Source organism: Equus caballus, chromosome 9 (genome assembly GCF_041296265.1).
Source record: "Equus caballus isolate H_3958 breed thoroughbred chromosome 9, TB-T2T, whole genome shotgun sequence".
Lineage (NCBI taxonomy): Eukaryota > Metazoa > Chordata > Mammalia > Perissodactyla > Equidae > Equus > Equus caballus.
In genome coordinates, this window is record NC_091692.1 from 51,641,747 (window position 1) to 51,663,138 (window position 21,392).

The 21,392-nt window shown below is 37.7% G+C and overlaps 1 protein-coding gene across 14 annotated transcripts in view; it reads left to right on the top strand.

Moving 5' to 3' along the window:
* The window catches only part of SLC26A7 (solute carrier family 26 member 7), a 132,265-nt gene that overhangs the window by 31,473 nt on the left and 79,400 nt on the right, over window positions 1–21,392 (top strand). For 13 of the 14 annotated variants that reach the window (XM_070222268.1, XM_070222269.1, XM_070222279.1 and 10 more), the window contains 2 exons: window positions 3,461–3,571; window positions 9,353–9,525. In XM_070222268.1, coding sequence (XP_070078369.1) covers window positions 3,461–3,571; window positions 9,353–9,525 — 284 coding nt within the window. Of the gene's footprint in view, window positions 1–3,460; window positions 3,572–8,485; window positions 8,638–9,352; window positions 9,526–21,392 lie in introns of those variants that run through there. The other variant, XM_070222278.1, reaches the window with a different exon arrangement.

A 21,392-nucleotide genomic window follows, 5' to 3' on the forward strand; every position in this document is an offset into this window, starting at 1 on the left:
CATCTCCTAATTGTGTCTGATAATTCTCGAAGAGTTTCTTCATTTCTTTTAAGTCTTGCTTCTCTCTCCTCCTCTGCCTGCAACAATTCTATATTGCCATCTTCCAAATTGCTAATTCTTTCCTCCATATTATCGGCCCTACTGTTCAGAGCATCTAGATTTTTCTTAATCTCCTCTATTGTGTTCTTCATTTCCAGTATTTCTGTTTGGTTCTTCTTTATCGTATCAAACTCTTTTGTGACATAGCTCCTGAACTCGTTGAGTTGTCGGTCAGAATTCTCTCTTAACTCAGTGAGTATTTTAATGATGGCTGTTTTGAAGTCATCATCATTTAGGTTATATATCTCATTTTCTTTGGGATTGTTTTCTGTGTATTTGTTACTTTCTTTCTGTTCTGGAGATTTAATGTATTTTTTCATATTGCTTGATGATGTTGATTTGTGCCTCCGCATGGAGATAGAGTTTAGTTGCTCCTTTCACTTGTTTCAGCTGCTGCGGTGGGGGGAGCAGCTGTTTATACTTCACCAACCAGGAACCCTGTCCGTAGTTGCTAACTGGGCCTGGGCCCCTCTTCGTAGCCACAGTGGCCCTTTGGATTCCCTCCTCTGCCGTGGGGGCCGTCACGGGGGGCTTCAGGCTGCAGGTGCCTACTGTTGTTGCCCACCTAGATGCGCTCTCTCCTTGGGGTCTGCAACGGTGTTATGGGCTTTTCCAGCGGCCAGGGGTGGGATCACTTTTATTTGTCGCTCGGTTGCTGTCGGCACCCACCAAATCTCACTTGTCCTCTATGTGTCGCAGGAGAGCTATTGGCATCTTCTACAGTCTGTGGTTAGTACACCTAGCTATGCTGCTTTTGCCCTGGGGTCTTCCAGCCTTGTGGCTGGCGGCTGGGTGCCTTCTACTGGTGCTGTGCAGAGGCTTTCCCTAAGGCTTCTGTGAGCCTGTAGGGTTTCCCCCTAGGCTACTAAGCTGGGTCTCTGGAATTCTCTCCAGCCCCAGTCCTCTCCAAGATCTCCGGCAATCCCTAGCCTCACCGGGTGGGCAACGGCAGCTGGGGGTCGCCCCGCCCTCTGGGCTTCTCTCCGGGCCTCTGCCGGGAGCTCTGAATGCTCAGCGTGGCCCCTCTGCTACCGGCAGACAGAGAGTTTTGTCTGCTGCCCGGGCGGAGCTCCGGCGCTTCTCCACCGGGTCGCCGGACCCGCCTTTGAAAGTTCCCCCGCCCCGGTCCTCTCCGAGATCTCCGGCAATCCCTAGTCCCACGGGGCGGGCAACGGCAGCTGGGGGTCGCCCCGCCCTCTGGGCTTCTCTCCGGGCCTCTGCCGGAAGCCCTGAGTGCTCAGCGTGGCCCCTCTGCTACCGGCAGACAGAGAGTTTTGTCTGCTGCCTGGCGGAGCTCCGGCGCTTCCCCTCCGGGTCACTGATCCGGCCTTTGAAAGTTCCCCCGCCCCGGTCCTCTCCGAGATCTCCGGCAATCCCTAGTCCCCCGGGGTGGGCAACGGCAGCTGGGGGTCGCCCCGCCCTCTGGGCTTCTGTCCGGGCCTCTGCCGGGAGCCCTGAGTGCTCAGCGTGGCCCCTCTGCTACCGGCAGACAGAGAGTTTTGTCTGCTGCCTGGCGGAGCTCCGGCGCTTCCCCACCGGGTCGCCGGACCCGCCTTTGAAAGTTCCCCCGCCCCGGTCCTCTCCGAGATCTCCGGCAATCCCTAGTCCCCCGGGGTGGGCAACGGCAGCTGGGGGTCGCCCCGCCCTCTGGGCTTCTGTCCGGGCCTCTGCCGGGAGCCCTGAGTGCTCAGCGTGGCCCCTCTGCTACCGGCAGACAGAGAGTTTTGTCTGCTGCCTGGCGGAGCTCCGGCGCTTCCCCACCGGGTCGCCGGACCCGCCTTTGAAAGTTCCCCCGCCCCGGTCCTCTCCGAGATCTCCGGCAATCCCTAGTCCCCCGGGGCGGGCGTCTCTCTGGGACCCTCCGGGCGCCCCGAGCACCAGGCCGGGTCTCCCCGCCAATGGCGGGGAGAGACTCTCCCCGCGGGCTCAGGTGTGCAACTCCAAAGTTTCCCTCTGCATTTAGGAGTAATTGCAGGGGGTTTAAGTAGGGTTCTGGTCACCTGTTTCCACCGTCGCTCCTCTGTTGTGTTCTCGCTCCTGCCCTAGATGTGTGTGGATCCTCTGGGGGCGTCCGTTGGAAGAAAGCCGCTTGCGGGTACTAGGCTGCCCGTCGGGGTCGAAGAGTTTTCACCTATTTCCACATCCTCCCGGAGGAAAGTCCGTCCGCCTTCCGATGTATAGTCGCGTGGGTGTCTCAGACGTCCTGGGATGCTGTCTGGATATCCTTTGTCAAGCGATAAGTGTCCAAATAATTGTAGACTCGAAGGGCGAGAGACAAAGAGGACTACTCACGGCGCCATCTTGGAATTCCTCCTAGAATTTACTTATTTTAAAAAAATTAAACAATTTAAAAAGAGTAAAAAGTATTGATATTAGAACCAGATTTCCAGGCTTTCTAGTGTAAATAAAGAACTGGCCTCATAGTTAGGTAATTGAGATTCTAATGCACCACCTTCCTCGAGTTTCTTTGTAAATGTAAGGTCCTTTATGCCCAATCAAACACCTGTCATTAAATTGTACGGACTTGAGGAGATTTATCAGAATCTAGCTTAACCTATGTTTAGTGTCAAGGATCAGCCACAAACAAGATCACTTTAATGAATTCAAACTCATACATATTTTGGTCACATTTAAACCATGAGTGGTCAATTAGACGTGTCTAGGAAAATTTTCTATGTGCATATAACATACAAACTATGTAGGCAGTAGTGCCTATAAGAAATAAAAACAAACAATTATGAGTTACTCTTTGAATAAATAAAGTCGATTTTTTTTCACTCTAAAAAACTCTACCTGAATATAGGCTGGTGTCCAATTATGGGAAGTGCATGGGTCCAGACGTTGACCCTGCAACTGTTATGCATACTCTTAGATTGGCCGGCCAGCCAGCCGGCCAGGCAACTTTGAATGTGTGTCATTTTTGCCCCAACCTTAGTCACTTTCATGTCAGGCTTCTCGCTTGTGAGTGGTAATGCTGCTAGTCCTGTGTATCTCACAGATAGAAGCTGTTGTGCGAATAAAATGATAACGTGAAAATGCTTCTCTGTGTGCGTGGAGGGATTTTTTTGCTATGATGTTATCACTTTTACCAGGAAGATACAACATTTTCTTGTAGATATCTCTGTAATCAAGGGGAAAAGTAGTAGTCTAAAAATAATTGTTTTGAGAGTTTGAATATAAATATGAACAAAGGAGTGAATTTTCTCCTATTTAGGACAATAATGTTAGGCTCTCATTGAGCAAGTAGTCTAATCAGATTATTGTTTCTCTTGTGTTAAGTAAACCAATATCTGTTCTACTTTGTAATGGACTGTATCTTGGGGTTATAAGAGGATCATAATTACCCCCGTCTCCTTCACAGGGTTGGCCTTTGCTATTCTCTCATCTGTGCACCCAGTCTTTGGTTTATATGGGTCTCTGTTTCCTGCCCTCATTTACGCCATGTTTGGAATGGGACATCATGTTGCCACAGGTAATAATTTCTGTCTATGTTTGTGCTTCTCATATTACTAATGAAAGGGACTCAGAAGTTATCATTAGTTACTAATTACATTTCCAAAGCAATTCTAACTTTACTACTGAAAACCTCAGCAAATATTAGAGCAAGACATTTAACTTTCTGTGCTTTTCTCAATGTATACTGTAGTTTATTGCTATATAACCATGTAACAAAGGTTATTGCTAAAGACTCTTTGCATTTTTAAATTGTAAAAAGACCATAAAATAAGCACAAATATTCTGAATTTACAATGAAATGAGAGAAAGGAAGTACTTTGAGGGAAAGACAAGACTACATAAAATTTAGTTACTTAAATATTGAAAAATACTTTCCATGTAATTGATGTTTGGACTAAGTGACCTTTTAGGTTTCTTCCAAATTGGATTCTGTATAGCTCTTACCTTGCCTAATACTGCATTACCAAATAAAATGTGAACTGTCACAAGTAGTCTGAGAATAGAGCACGCTGGATAAAAACATGGGTTTTGGAGTTAGACCTAGGTGTATGTCTCATTTGTTGTGTGCTATCTGCATGATCTTAGGCAAAGTTTTAAAGCTGTGTTTATTGCTTTCTTGATAGTAAAATGCCAAAACAAATTCATATGATTGTAGTGAGAATTAGATGAGATCATTGATGTAGAGTGTCTAATTTAGTACTTGCCACATAATAAGATTTAATGAAAGTTAGCTGTTATTACAAAAATGATACCTTCACCTTAAATATTAAGGCAATAATAATAAACATACTTTTAACCAGAAATATCCATAGAGCCATTTCTGCTTATTTTGTGCATGTAAGATAGCTCTCAGTAAATAATATCATTTTGTGTCTATTTCTTCAGGCATCAGTTTGTGTTATTGACTTTATTAGTTTTCTATTTCTGATGTAACAAATTACCATGAGCTTAGTGGTTTAAAACAAGAAAAATGTATTATCCTGCCATTTTAGAGGTTAGAAGTCTGAAATGGGCCTTACTGGGCTAAAATTGAGGCATCAGTAGGGCTGCATTCTTTTTGGAGGCTCTAGGGGGCAGTTTGTTTTGTGACTTTTCCTACGTTCCTTGGCTCATGGTGCCTTCATCCATCTTCAAAGCCAGCAGTGTGGAATCTTCAAATCTCTCTCTAATTCTGATCTTTTGCCTTCATCTTCCATATTTAAAGGACCTGTGTGATTACATTGGGCACCTTTGGATAATCCAGGATAATCTCCTTATTTTAAGGCCAGCTGATTAGCAACCTTCATTCCATCTGCACTGTTAATTCCACCTGACCATGGAGCCTTTTTATGGTTCCAGGGATTAGGACGCAGACCTATTTGGAAGGCCATAATTCCACCTACCACTTTGATACTTACATTTCTCATGCAGAAATTAACCCGTGAATAATGTTTTATTTATGTAAATTTGGCTTCTTATATCAATTACCTTTGTCGTGGGGGATAACTCAACAGTTGTCAGTCATTTACAGCACTGCTACCTAAAGCATGGTCCACAAACCAGCAGGATCATTGTTATGTGGGAGCTTGTTAGAAATGCAAAATCTTGGTTTTCAATCCAGATCTACTGAATGAGAATCAGCATTTTCACAATCAACATTTTCTCCAGGTTTTATATCTATGTATAAATATGTATACATATAAAATATGTTTATATATATATAATATGTATATGTATGTATATGTACTTAAATTTGAGAACTATAGATGTACTATTTGTTAGATGCTTTGTTAAGAGCTTTACTTATGTTATTTTATTTTGTCCTAAGACAACCATTTTAAATAGACATTATTATCTGCATATTTACATTTAAAAAAACACCCTGAAATTTAGAAAGGTTTCTGTGAGAGCACAGAATAAAGTCTCAGGTTCATGGATTACAACCCAGCTGTCCCCAAATTTTTCTTCTTTACAACCAGTTACTCAAGAATGAACTTTCCTTTTGTGTTGATGCAAAAGGAAAAAATCACAGTAATGAATTAGAAGTTTTTGAAGTGTATTATTTCTGAATTATCCTGCTCCCTAATTTAGTACCAATTTATTTTCATTTTTCAAAACATTTAAATATGTCATTACCAGGAAGAAACATACTGTTTTAGAGCTGACCCAAAAGCCTTTCCTCTGTTAACCAAAGGATAAAGGAAAAAGGTAAAAAAATCTGCCCAATAGATCGTAACTGCTTTAAGAATTCAAAAATACACAACCTGATACATACCTGAATAAACATTTACATAAACCACTTTATTTCCTAAGGAATCACTGTAGACATTTAACTGGTGGCATGGTTTTGAAATTACCATTTATATGACGCTCTGTATTTAACAAATGTTATTAACAGCTATCGGAACCTTGCAGTCTACTAGGTAAATAACGCATTTCAAAATACATTTAATTTATAGATGTAACTATAGTCACTCTATCACACAATAAACGCTAAAGGCATTTTATTTCTGCATATGTACTTCTCCAGAGGACAGAGTCAGCTGGACCTTCACATTTCTTTTTTATCCCAATATACTTAGAATTCTTTAGACTCAGCAAAGCAGAAATGAATACAATATAGATATCAGGTGAGATATGCAAACTAATTATTTTTGACTTCCCTATGATCTTAAACACAGGAACCAATTGTATCTTACCAAAAAATTCCTGAAAACATTTAATATAGAGAACATATTTCTCTTTTAAATCATTTTATTGTATTTTATTTTGGTGTGTATATGTGTATGGGAATTCCTACTCCCACTTTATTAAGAGATTGATGTTGCTTTCATAAAGAAAAATCACTTTATCTGGGATTTTGCCTCCAACTTAGGTAGTCAGAATATAATACTGAATTGCTAAATGCAATAATAAATTATGCTAGAGGTATCTTCAAAAGCAAATAAATCAAAAGCCAGAGTGTAAAGGCACCAAATGTGCTGTTTTGCTCAACAATGTGAATTTTGTTATTTTAAGTTAAAAAATATATATGTTTTAAAAAGGAATAAATCATTGATTGCTGCTTGTAACTTGCAAAGAACATGTCTTGGAATAAAAAGGAAAAGGACGGAACCTTGAGAATAAATCTGTTGGAAAAAGAATTGTTGAAGATAGCTCATATGTGAAAATTTGTGGTATATACTCATTTTCTAAATTAGAGAAAATTTTTCAAAGAGCAAAGTCTGTTCAGCAATTTAGAGAAAACGTTAGAGAGACTGTTTAGAGAACTCTTCAGGAGAAAAGAAAATAAGCAAACAATTATTTACTGAAGGTTTACAATGCGATAGAACTTAATGACCACTGTTGTTTATATATGAAATCTCATGTAATCTCTACCAAAATTTTCTAACTAGATAGTTTATCATCATCTTACAAATAAGGAGGCTGAGAGAGGTTATGTAACTTGACCAAGATTACAAGCTAATATTTTGCTGAACTGGAATTTCAACTTGGGTCTGTCCAACTCTGAGGCCCATATTCACTTCCTATTAGGCCCTGCTATCCACATTACTGTTAAGCTGCTAGATACTAGACTACCACTGGCAGGCTTAAAACCTAACCAGGGTAAAAAGTTGAGAACCTGAGGGAGAGCGCAGAGAGTAGTAGGGAGGAGATAAAGTCAAAGGAGAGACCCATAAGACAGAGAAGGTAGAATGTCATTCACAATGTCCTCACATACTCACCCATAGCACTGGCATCCTTGATTGTTCTTAACTGTCTCAGAAACAGCAAAGCATCATCCTTGCTAAAGACGTGGTACTCCCATATCCATGTTGGCACTGTGGATATCACCACATCCATTGCTGGCAAGGTCTCTCTCTGGAGACATTCTTGGGATGTGACTCATTCACAGGTGGGGCTCACTTTTATTGCCCCAACAAAATCTTTTAGATAGTCTTTCCTTACCATTCAGTTCCCTCCTATCTCCTTCCAAATCCAAGAAAAGATAGTCCTAAACTCAAAAATGAACTGCAGAATATCTTTGTTTTCAATTCTGTAGTCATTTGTTCAGCGGCTTTTGTACAAATCACTTTAGGAGATTTAAAGACCAAAAGACACACTTCTTTACTCTCAGGAGTATGAGACTTTGAGAAATTCTGTTGCAACATATCCTGAAAAAGTATGTCTTATCAAGAGCAGATTCTATGGTGAATCTTCCTTCTTTGGTGTTCCCTATCATGGATGCCAGAATCTTACCTCTAATCATTAGATATATTTGTTCCTTGTTGTGTTCTTAATTTAGTACTTTATGATGAGGACAGTGATCATGATGGTTAATATTTATTGATAATTTATTGAGAATGACTTAGCTCCTTAAGAGAACTATATTCAAGTTGTTCTGTGTATCTATATTCTACCAACTCAATAGAACAGCAAAGAACACAGCATAACAGACAAAAACAGAGCATTCTGATCTTAATCTTATTAAGAATTACCATTTTTAGGTGCTAACTATATGCCATATACTGTGATATTTGCTGCATTACATTATTTCATTCAAGCCTCATAACAACCCCATTGGGTGAGGAATTCTGTCTGTAGGTAAAGAAATTGAGATGTCAGTGCTGGGATTGAAGGTGGGGTTTATTGGAGGCTGCAACCATGCTGTCTGAAGCACAGCACATACTGCCTCTCTCATCCGGTAAGACCAGAAGATTGTCTGTATTTGGTTTCCATTGAGACATGTTTTTGTTTGGCTCTCTTAACCTGTGTAGCTGCATGCTTTGTGTTGTCGTCTCTACATCTTGCCACAGGCTGTTTTTCAAAGTCTCACTTATGACCTGGAACAAAGTAAGGTCTTTAAGTAGTGAGTCAGGAAGAATGTTTGTGCAATACTGCAGTTTGTTTCTTTAATCTAAATTTGCTGAGCCCTCTCTGTGGGAACTGGCATTTCCCTGCCCATGTGGCTGCATTCTCAGACATGCTGTGCCAAGATGAGAGGCATCAGAACTCTTGGCAGGGAGAGGAAAAAAAATTGAAAATGTTTCACTATTTCTGTGAGGCCAGCTCACTTCCTGGGAAATACCTTTGAACCTTATCTAATTACAGTGGACAAAAATGGTAAGTTTAATCATTTGATAGGTCACAGCATATTATTGCTATACTATAATAAAATTCTACTCTGTTATGAGAGCATACGGAGTAGAAAGGCTAAAACTGGCCTGGAGAATCTGGGTTGGGTTCTTGTTGGATATGGGATGTGAGTCAGACCTGGAAAGACAAGTGTTTGCACAAGTAGATTGGAGGAGCAAGCGTTTTGGTCAAAGAGCCTCCAATTCGACAGAGAGCTCATATTTTGCCATGTACCCTACTGAGGTCTTCATATTCATCATCTCATTTATACTCCCCCCCATTTCAGCCCTGAAATGTAGGTATTGTTACCCCCATTTTACAGATGAAGCAATTTAGACTCAGAGGAATGTGCTTTTGAGTCATGTTAGTGATAAATAGAGGAGCTAGATTCAAATCCAGACCATGATCTTAATCCCTGCCCCAAGGACATTCTCTCTGCAGGTCTGCCAAGAGGTGGGAAGATGTATGGCCTGGGAGGGAATAGTAGGTAGACGGTAGGACTGTATGACTGTGTATATGCAGGTAAGTTTTTATTTATTCCATGGAGAGGAGTGAAGGGTGGAGGAGTCGGGGTGCAGAGGAGAGTTTTTCTGATAGATCTGTTTGGTTTTGCAATGTGGATCCAACTTTAATAGTGGAATCCAACAATTTTTATTGAGTCTGTTACTAATAGAAGATTCCCAATCCCACCTCCTTCTTTTAGGCACCTTTGCCTTGACATCCTTAATATCAGCCAATGCAGTGGAACGGCTTGTCCCTCTGAGCGTCCAGAATCTCACCACACAGAGTAACACAAGTGTGCTGGGCTTGTCTGACTTTGAGATGCAAAGGATTGGTGTTGCTGCAGCTGTTTCCTTCTTGGGAGGTGTGATTCAGGTAAGTGGTACTGAGATTTGGGAGTGAAGAAAGGACAGTGGCAAAGGGAAAGCAGTTGGTACTTAATTTTCATTTGTGTTCATGCGTTTGTCTTTCTAGATTGGATAAAGGGCAGATGTGTTTTATCTTTATGGAAATACTGTCTACTGCATAGAGGAGTTACTCTCTAAATGCTGGTTGAATAAATGAATTAGAATCAATAAATCGAAGTTACGGGAAAGCAATTTTTGACTTTTCAAGAAAGAGCTTTCTAACGAATGTTTTACAAAATGGAATGCGCTTCTTACAAGGCAATGAGGTAGTCCTTGCGTTCACACAGTGACCAGATCATCACTGTAGGAGATGTTATAGGAGAAATTCCAAAATGGGAGGGGAAGTGACTAGATTTCTAGCATCTTCTCAATTTTCAGATTTTATGATTTTACTGCCTACATCAGTAACAGATAGTATGTAGTTTGTGCCATAGACTTGCTGGTGTGCGGTCCTGGGACTCAGATCTGTACCAGTCTTTGCCCCTCTCAGCATCAGGCATGTGTGTTTTTGCTAGGTCTGCTCTAGTCTGTCTGTTTCTTCAAAATATCAGACTATGGAATTTTCTTTTTATAATCAATTGTCAAAATTTTAAACTGAATTATGTGTACGTCAGCTTCCTGGGTGGCTGTTTTCTGGGTTAGTACAGGCTCTATTTTACAATGCAACATTATTTACAAGGTCAAAGATGGTGTAAATGCCAAGAAGGGAGAAAACTAGTTAATGATTGCCTGGAATTGGATGGTAGGAAGAAAATGTGACCTAGAAGGAAGGAAACATTAAAAGTCTTTGAGCTACGTTGCTGTCTAGCCACGTAAAAAGGACAGAAGAATTAAGGATGTAAGACAAGTAAGAACTCAAGTCCTCACAGTTCCTTAGAAAACAGACCATCTGAGTGGCATCTTTGCCTAGGAGATTACCAGACTAGAAGGCCAATAGGTATTTTCTATTGCTCATGTCTGTGCTTTTACGAAATACCAACTGGTTGAGTAGGTACCTTGTAACCTTCTCTATATGTTTTTAAACATGGATGATGTCGACCTATTCCGAGACTTGCACAGGCAGGCTTAGTGGCCTTTTCCTCCTCACTTGGCTTGTGTGGGGCCCTCTCATGGACCTGCCATCTGTGTCCATCTCAGAAATAATCAGTGACATGAACTTGTGATTCAGATGTGGATATGTTGCCATAGATTTGGTATAGGTTTTCCTTAATTTCTGTTCATTTAAAATTAAAATTGCTGTGTTAATACAGCAAAGATATATCAGTACTCTTTCTGATACCATTATTTTCCATTCATATTTCTCTTTGAATTTGTGATTTTTCCTATGTTTGGACTTTCTCTTATTCTATAAAGCATAGAATGAGTAATTTTAGGTGTATATTAGTATTTTTAAAATCTAAGAGAATATATAATTAGCAATAAGAACCAGCAACCTCTGCTTTGTTTCATTTTAACCATTTTCCATAAGTTTGAAACAATCACCAGGTATTCTGTTATTATCTAGCAAATTTGGATTAAAGACTTAAATGGTAATAAAATATAAAAGTAAAAGCCAGGATTCTTACACATAAAAATAAATATCTCATTTCCCAGAATGAAACTCTCTAGAATTACAAAACAGGATATTATTAAAGATAATAAAAATAATTTGTTTTCATGGCCTTTTATTACACCTAAGATCTGATCCAGTGATCGCATGTTTTGTCTTATAACTTCATCAAACATCTGCTTTCCTTGGTCTTTAGCTCTGATCCTGGTGGATATGTGACTTATGTTTTAGCCAATTTTTAAACAGATGGCTGGACTTTATTTGACCTGCAAACTCATCTATCCACTGTCAGCCAGAGCCCCGGGGTCTATTGGATCTTTTGGATCCAGCTTCTTAGTCATTTTCCCTTTTCTCCTTCAGATTTGAAATCCACTGAACATGAGGGCAGTGCCAAGGTTTCCAGCTTCTGCAAACACACAAGGTGTTTGTTTGTTTGCCTTGTTTTATTGATTTATTTTTTTGTGTTGTTTTGCTTGTACATTATTCATTTTCAGATTGTGATCTTTTTTCTTTTTTTGCCCTCTGAAGATCTAACTGATGGAATTATTTAAGTTAATAAGATTATATTGTTAAAGTGTTTGAAAGAATTACATCCGGTCTAGTTCAGAGGGTGTGTATCAATTGAAAATTCTCTCAGCTGCAAGTAACAATGACTCCACTACCAGAGGCTTACGCTATACAGACATTTATTGCTTCTTGTGCTACAAGAGGTCATAGAAACAGGTTCTTAAGGGTTTTCAGTTTCCAACAGCCCATTCAATTGATGAACTGATCTAATTTTTTATTAGATAATAAGGACTCTGTGACTTAGTGCTTTTCGTTTTTTGCCTCTCTTCTGGTAATTCACAAATCAGTTTTTTTCCTAAGTAGCTTTTATATTTGTCTAATTTTTTTCCCACACAACTTTTTCTCCACTTCTTTATTCATATTACTTAACGTTGTTTTAATGATTCTAGTATGTCTATCTCTTAAATTTTAACTTGTTTTATGCTATTTTTAGAAGAAAATGTGGCATAAAATAATAAATATATTAGAATTAAATTAAGATGCATACTTTAGCAAACTGTCTTCATAACATAAAATTTCTGGTTTTATTTTGCAAATCGTCTTTTTTCTCTTTTTTGTCTTTCTTCCAACTTTCTGCACATCCATAATATTTTGATTTGTTTTCTACGTGACATTATTTAGAACACAAGTTTCTTGAGGTTATTTATAGTATCTTAATCCATTTTAAAGTCTTCGTTACACTTAGCATACCACTCTGCATGTGGTATATTCTTAGAAAACATGTTCAGTTAAAAAATTAACTATTAGAAATAGCGGACATAAGACCAAGTAATAATTTTGTGATTTTTGAAAAATCGAGCCTGACGTTTGTTGATTTTAATTATTACTATAACAAGAGAGGACTATTAAAAAAGACACACTCGGAGAACTATTCCTCTCCCTACCCCTTAGTCCTATTTCCCCATCCTTTCCACCCTATTCTCACCTACCTCCTGGAGGTAACCTGTCTTATTTATTCCTGGTTTATACTTCCTGTTTGTTTTTTCAAAATGAGAAGATACTTGTATTTTTTTTATTTGCACTTCTTTCTTACTTGAAAGTTAGTATTCTTTTGTATTTTTCTTTCTTGACCTAATGATTCCTGGAAATCATTCCAAATCAGCTTATTAAAAAAATCCTTTATGCCTTTTTATTGCTGCATAGTACTCAATTGTGTGGAAATACCATAGTTTATTCGACATATCTTCAATATTGGGCATTTAGGTTGATTCCAATATTTTTTAATTGTTAACAATGCTGATATGTATATGAATATATATTTTCATATTGTTAGTGGTGTCTGTTCAAAGTGAATTCCTAGAATGGGATTGCTGGATCAAAAGGTCAGTGCATATGTAGTTTTTTTAGATATTGTCGAATTTCCTTCCAAAGGAGTTACAGAATTTTGCATTCCCACAGAAGTGTATGAGATGTCCTCTGCCTTGCCAACAGAATGTGTTGTCAGACTTTTTAATCTTAGCCAATCAGGTAGGTGAGAAATCATATTCAAGGGTAATTTGCATTTCTTAAATTGAGTGTGGTTGACGTCATTTCATATGTTTAAGGCCATTTTGTATTAGTTTTGTGAATTGTCTGTTCATATATCTTTCCCATTTTTCCATCAGACTTTTAGTTCTTTTCCCCTCAAATTTTAAGAGTTCTTTATATATGTTAGATATTAGCCCTTTATCTGTGATATATGCTGCAAATGTTTTCTTCTAATTTGGCCATTCTTCTTTGGCTTTATTTTACCGTGCAATTAAAAAAAATCTCTATGTAGTCAAATTGATGAATTGTTTCTTTATTGCCCCTGGATTTGAATCACCATTAGAAAGCTTTTTCCTACACTGAGTTTATAGAGGAATTCACCGTACTTTTTCTTGTTTAATTTATGAAATTACTTTCTATTATATACATGTGTATACATATTTTACATTTACATACTTACATTTATATATATATATTTTTTTACCTTTTGTTTTCTAATCAATGTGGAGTTTATGCTTGTGTATGGTGTGAGATACACATCTAGTTTTATCTTTTTTCCAAGTGGCTAACCAGTTGTGCCAGCAACATTTATTAAAAAGCTCATCTTTGCTTCTGTGATTTAAGATGCCACCTTTATTATTTCTATATTTATGTAGATCTAGCTCAGGACTGTCTGTTCTGTTCTACCGGTGAGTACGTCTATTCTTGTGACAGTGGCACTATTTTAATTATGGAGACTTATAGTATGGTTTAATATTTGACACGACCAGTCCACCTTTGTAGTTTTTATTTCTTAGTGTGTTCGTGTCTATTCCTGCATGTTTGTGTTTTTTTAATGAACTTTAGCATCAACTTGTCTAGCTCCACACAAAAAAAATGCTTCTTATTTTTATTGGGATTGTGTTAAATTGACATCTTTATATGTTGAGTTGTCCTATCCAAGAACAGGTATGCCTTTCCTTTTGTCCAAGTCTAGTTTTGTGTCTTTCAGAAGTGTTTCCTCTTATAGGTTTTGCACATTTTTGTCAAGTTTATTCCTAAGCATTTAATCACTTTGTTGCTATTATAAATGGGGCTTTCTTTACCATTGTGTTGTCTAGTTGGTTATTGTTTGTGTCTTTACCATTGTGTTGTCTAGTTGGTTATTTTTTGAGTTATTTTTGTATGTTAAGTGTATATCCTGATATCCTATTGAGTTCATTATTTAAATTCATTTTATTGTTCATTGATTCTCTAGAGATATTTTTTAACTTCTTTACAAATTAATATACCGCAATTTCTCTTGTCCAATTGCATTAGGTGATAGCTCTATTATAATGTTAAATAATAGTGGAAAGAGTGGGCTTTCTTGCCTTTTCTTGAGCTTATTCAAAATGCCATTAGTGACTCCATTAAGGTGCTGGCCTTAAGAATAAAGTATATATTTTTTCACGTTAAGAAATTATGTATTGTTTTATATTTTGTGTTTTTAATTAAAATTAGAAAAAGTGTTGAACATTCCTACGGGCTTTTCCAGCATCTATACAAATAATCATGTCTTTTTTTTCTTTTCAATCTATTATATGGTGTATTATAGTAATGGATTTCCTAATATTGAACCAACCTTAAATTGCTCCAATAAATCCCACTTGGTCATGGTATATTTTATTCTTAATGTGGTTTGGATTCTGTTTATTAATTTTTTATTTGGTACTTTTGCATCATTTTCTTCAGTCATATTGGGTTGTTGTTTTCTTTTATATGCTGTCTTTATCAGATCCAGTTGTCGATGTTCTACATTCTTCTTGATGTTCTTTTCCAATGCTCTTCAGCAATGTCTAGCACTTTGGGAGCATCTAGTCTTTGAAGGTTTTGTAGAATCCTCCTTTAAAGGATCTCCCGTTGAAATCATCTGTTTCCTGGGGCTCTTTTCTGGGGTAATTTCTTGATAATATTTTCTATTTTTTTCTACAAAAATTGGTCAGCTTAAGCATTCTATCTCTAATATGGTCAAATTTGGCATTCTGGATTTCCTTAGAAAATTATCCTTTTAATCTAGCTTTTCAAATTTATTTGTATGCGTGTCTTTAAAGTAATCTCTTATGAGTTTTAAACAATTTCTTGTTTTAACGTTTTTCCCCTTTGACATTCTCTATTTTTGTATTTGCGCTTTTTTCCTTGATCATGTTAGCTAGTGGTTTGTCTATTTTGTTAGTTCTTCTTTTTTTAAAAAAAACAGCACAGGATTTTGAGATAGTAGATCTACTTTTTTTCTATTCCTATTTGTGCTTTTATCTTTATTATTTCTTTCCTTTTGCTATGTGTTTTTTCTGTTTGTTTGTTTTCGTAGTTTATTTGTTCTTTTTCTAGGTTTTGAGCTGGTAATTCAATTCATTTATTATAACCTTTTCATTTTTGTTGATAAAAGCATTTAGTGCTATGAATTTTCCTATGCTTATTGCTTGAAATGTATTCTATAGATTCTGATAGTGTTTCATTATCAGTTAGAGTTTCACTATTTTTTGAAATTCTGTGATTTCAGTTTGTATTTCCCCCTTCACCCAGCAATTGTTTAGGCAAAGGATTTTAATTTTCAAATGAATGGGCTTTTTTGCTTCTTAATTTTCTCATAATTTCCAGAATTATTACACGGTGGTCAGAGAGTGTTGCTTGTAGTATTTCTACATTATCTAAATGAGGTGTTAATTCCAAGGCAAGGTGGAACCATTTAAAATGCCAGTATTAATAAGTATTTCTGTTAGGGAAACAAACACTCAATAAAAGTTAAGGCACTTTTAAAACCATTGTTCTCTTCTCCCTGTAGTTTTTATTATTCTCCATGGTGGGCACTTTGCCCATTCCTTTTTCCAAGAACTTAGAGGGGTCTGTATTGTCCCCTGCCCATTTACCTCTGGAAGTTTTCCCAAGGTCTACTTTTCTCAAGCAACCACAGGTCGAGATTTCTGCCCTGGAGGACATGGGGATATATGGCTCCTTTGTTTGACAGTTGCACAAGCGTGGGGTGACACAGGTGGAAGTGTTTCATGACAGAGCCTTGTATTATTATACTAGTGCATTCTGGAAGCACACAGTCTTACTTCTTCAAGGATGATAAAAACCAGCTGCAGACCTAAATAGGAGATTCTCCATTTACTTTTGGTTTTGTACTAAACATTTTTTTGAGCGTATTAAATAAGAGGGTCATGAATGTAGAAAGGATTTAAGATATAAACTAGTTTGACCTGGCTATTCAACACATCATGCTTACTCCTTCCAGAAAAATCATCGACTCCTTTCTTTTATAATGCAGGAGGAGGACAATCTAAATCTCTTTTCATGATATTTTGTTTTTCACAACCATTACAGTCAGGAAGTCATTACTCTGTTTAATCTAAATCTTTCTAGCTGTGTTTGTACCTGGTGAAGCTAAGAAGTAATAAACAATAAAATGAGCGCCATAACATTCTTAAAATTATAAAAATGAAAATTCCTCTCATTAAAAACAGTAATAATATTTATTATCCTACTATCTGCCAAGCTCTGTTCTAAGCTTACTGCATGTATTCACACATTCAATTCCCATCAACATTTTATGAAATAAGTAATATTATTCTTCCTATTATATATATACTGAAAGGTAAAGTGACTTTTTAAAAATCTCATGATTAGGAATTGGCTGAGCAGGAGTTGGACTTCAGTATATGTTCTAACTATGATGATGCATAGCTTTCTAAGCTGCTACTGAGAAAGAAAGCAAGGAAACTCAATCCGGTAGCTTCTAGGGCCGGACATTGTGCTAGTTCTTTTCCAAATTTTACCTCCTTAATAGTAGCAGCAGTCTGAGCTAGGCATGACTTGTGTGGTGGGGGAAGACCTTGGCTGCACAACTGTGTGCCTGCCATTCTCGAGACCTTCAAGGCCCTTTCCCATGCCACTTGTATGACTCCTCTTTGTCCTTTAACGCTCAGCTCAAATGTAATCATCTCAGAGAAACCTTCCCTGATATCTCTGAACATGGTTATAAGTGATTCCTCCCACATCCTTCCATCAAACATTGCTCATGACTTCCCTTACAGGACCTTTCAATCTGCCAGGAGATATTTTTCACATATTTACCTCACTTTCTGGACTGTGACACTGTAGAACACAGACTGTTTTAATTCCAAAAGGTCTATTAAATGTTAGTGGTATCACTTTGTTAAATAAGCAAAATTAAATTGAGGGTTTTTTTTTTCTTACCTTTTTATTTACCATTTTCTCTCTCCACTTCCCACCAGAAGACAGAGAATGTGTCTGTATCTGTTTAAGTTGTAACATAGTTTTTAATGAAAAAGGAGTAAAGAAATTGTATTATAATTTTCTAATTTGGTCATAAATTTTGTCAGATCCATCCAGCTGAAATGTGGAGACCTAGTCAATGAAATCTCCCACCTCTTCCCACAGCTGTACCCTGATGAAAACTAAAAATACAACCACTCCTAAACTCCCTCTCCTCTGTGTCTTTTAATGATATCATGCTCTAGTCACCCCATTTTACGACTTTGTTGTTTTCTTTGGCTGGCACAGAAAGGAAGGCAGAAGAGTCAAATTGTCCATCCCTAGCGGTTCTGATTTTCACTGCTTCTTGCATTAGAAGCTATTTTTTTCTGGAAAAGTCTGAGAACTGAAAAGATTATAGTGCCGCCTTAAACCATGTAATTCCAAATAAAAATCATTCTTAAGCCCAGTGAATTTCTGATATATTCCACAATAAAAAAATCAAATAAAAAATAAATTGTGTTTGTTTCCTAAGCATATAATTGATTTGCCTCCTGGATAGTCCAACACTTGGCTGTTTTCTGTTCTCTGTTCCTGCTGTGTCCTGTTTATGTGCTTTTGTCATTTTTCCTTTAGCTACTTCTCTTATACTAACCTTTTAAATGGCTACTCGTTCCACAATCTATCATCAGATTAATTCTACCAAAGCACAGCTCTGATTTTTGAGTTAATGTGCAGAATACTTCTTGGCAAAATTAGGTGTTTAATAAATGTATGGAAGAGTGATGTCACTCACTCTCGCAAAGCTCCCTTTTCACTACTTTTGCAGTGCCCCGTATTCTGACTTCAAAATCTCTTGCTTTATTTTCTATTGCTCCTTTTTGCCTAGTTGCGCTCCTTCTAAACTAGCAACTCTGTGTCCTCTGAGCATGTCAAGTGCTGTCCTGCTTTATACTCATATTCTTCCCTCTTTCTGGAATGCTTTCTAATAACATCTCTCTCTTGGATTCCTCCTTAAATGTCAAGGCACAATTTTACCCCTATGGAGAAGTATTCCTTTCTCCCTCTGCAATCTAGTGGCATGTTTTCTATTCCTCTCTTTTATACGTGTGCACACTTGTCTTGGTGTGGTTGTTTGCACACATGCCATACCTCTGAAACACAGCTGTCTGGAGCCCCTCTAAGAGTCCCTCTTTTCCCCTGTGCCATGTATGCAAAACTCAGGAATCCGTCATGCACAGCACACACACTGGGGAGAAATGTAGGCTTACCTGAGTATTCTGTGGGAGAGGTGAAGGAGGTTTTCTTTTTTCTTTCCTTTTTTAACAAACTTTTTGTTTTAGAATAATTTAGATTTACCGTAAAGTTGCAAAGTTGCAATAAAGTTACACAGAGTTGTCACATAGCTCACCCATCCACACTGTCCCTTATTATTAGCATCTTGCATTAATATGATGTGTTATTTACAATTAATGAACCAGATTGATATATTGCTACTAACTAAAATCCATATGTTCTATTCAGATTTCCTTAATTTTTACCTAATGTTCTTTTTTCTGTCCCAGGATCCCGTCCAGTATACCACATTACGTTAAGTTGTCCTGTCTCCCCTTAGGCTCCTCTTAACTGTGAAATTGTCTGAGACTTTTCTTGATTTTGATGATCTTGACAGTTTTGAGGACTACTGGTCAGTATTTTGTAGAATATTCCTCAATTAGGATTTGTTTGATGTTTTTCTGTGATTAGACTGGGGTTGTGGGTTTTTAGGAGAAAGATCAGAGAAATAGAGTGACATTTTTGTCACATCATATCAAGAGTATAGACTATCAACATAACATCACTTTTGATGTTAACCTTGATCACCTGGCTGAACTAGTGTTTGTCAGGTATCTCCAATGTTGTTAGTCTATTTTCCCCCTTTTCACACTGTGTTCTTTGGAAAGAAGTCAACGTGCACGGTCCACACTTAAGAGATGGGAGTTATGTTAAGTGAGAAGTTAAGGTAAGGAGTGGGGAGTATCTACTTAAATTATTGGAATTCTTCACAGAGCTCTCCCATTTTTTAAATTTAATCAATCGTTTATATTGGTATGGACTCAAGGATATTTATGTTGTCCTTTTGGTCATAATCCAATACTAGCGTATTTGTGCTGTTCCTCAGATTAGTCTAGCTCTGGGCATTGGGAGCTCTTTTGGCTGGCTCCTGTGTCCCTCCTTGACATACCCCTTTTATTTATTTATGTATTTGTTTGTTTGTTTGTTTTGGGGGCACTTCCTTGCTTTCTGGCACTACAAGATGATCCAGGCTCGTAGAATATTTTTCTTGTCCCAGTCCTAGAATCATCCATTTCTGTAAGAAACTCTGGTTCTTTTTATTGTGAACAGTATTAGAGATCAACATCTGTGTGCTAGGTGTGCTGGTTGCTACTAGGGTGTTGTTGCTTTTAGGCCATTTCAGCTGACAGAGCAAGGAAATATATGTGTGTATATTAACTGATGTATGTAAACATATTTATATATATTTCTATATGTATCCATCTATGTTAAACTACTGTGTAGCTTTGTCAGACTGTCTTCATTCGCTTACAGTATTCATTTAAGATTCATCCATGTCTTTGCATGGCTCATTCCTTTGTCCACTGAATAGTATGGAGAAGGGTTTTATATTTTGAATTCCACAGCACATAACTGCATAGGTATCCATTTGACATTTTGTTCTCTCAAGTTCTCTGGTCAGACAGAGGCTTTTTCTGCCATATCCCTATGCAGCACTCCAACTGTTCTCCTGTAGTCATGAATAGTTTAGCTCTCTTCCCCAAACTTGCATGCCTGCTCAAGAAAGAACAAGGAGCTCTTAACCTTTTAGCTCCCACCCAAACAGCTTCTTAGACTTGACCTTCCTAATAACACCTATGTTACAGTTCTTTATGCTCCTAGTTAACATTCTTCCCCCCACTCCCCACCAACATCATCACTTCACCTCTCTTTGTATGGTCTTTTACATTATGAACTGTATCTTTATCTCTTTATTCTGCAACAATGCTGTGCCTAGCACCTAGTAGGTATTCAATAAATATTCATTGAAGAGATAAATAAATGATTTGGTACAACGTAAGAGCCAGATTGCAGACAAACTGATGGAAACTGAAACACATGCTATAGTCCATCCACTTGAGGAGTATAGTTCTTTGCTGTGCACCCTTTTCTTTTTTCACTATTTGAAGGCCACTTTCAAGAAATGGCCTGAAATCTGAGATATATTCGTTTTGTATAGAACACATGGTGTTTATAGAAGCATTATGAAATCCTGTTATGCTAATGAACCTCGATAAAGTGTGTCAAAGGTTTTCAGCATTAGCCCAGAACATCAGCATCACTACAAAGAGCTGAAATATATTGTGTGAAATTTCTCATTAAATGTGCATGGCTAAATTTGGGGAATTGGCTAGGCAGATTAGAGTTATTATCATCTATATTATTAGTAAAAGGAGCTGATGTGGCTGTTTATTGAGTCATTAGCTTAAAAAAGTCTTTAACGTTGGTATAAAATTTAAATACTGGGCCTCCAAGCAAAATATTCTAGAAGGGCCTTCATTTCACATACTTGAAGGTCCAAGGTACTTTTGGTAACCAGAGTTCTATCTGTTAAATCTCACATGTTTGCAGTCATCCTTCACATACCCAGTGATTTGTATCAGAAATGATGTCTTAAGAGTCTTGTTGACCTTTCAGAGTCAGGAATTCTCCATTTGAGGAATTTATCCTTTTCTGGGAAGATTTTTTGAAAGCACAAAAATGTGTATGAGTAGAATATTACACAAATATCTTTGGATAAGTTTTAAAGGAGGATATTCCATCTTTTTTGGTTTCTGTTGTAAGGGAGGTACACATATTTGCAACATTTGAAACGGCTGAACTCTTTTTATATCTTGTAGTTTTTCTGGACCTTTCCATTTATAACATTCAGGTTGCAGAAATGACAAAGAAGCTGCTGCTATAAGATAGTGATTTAGCTG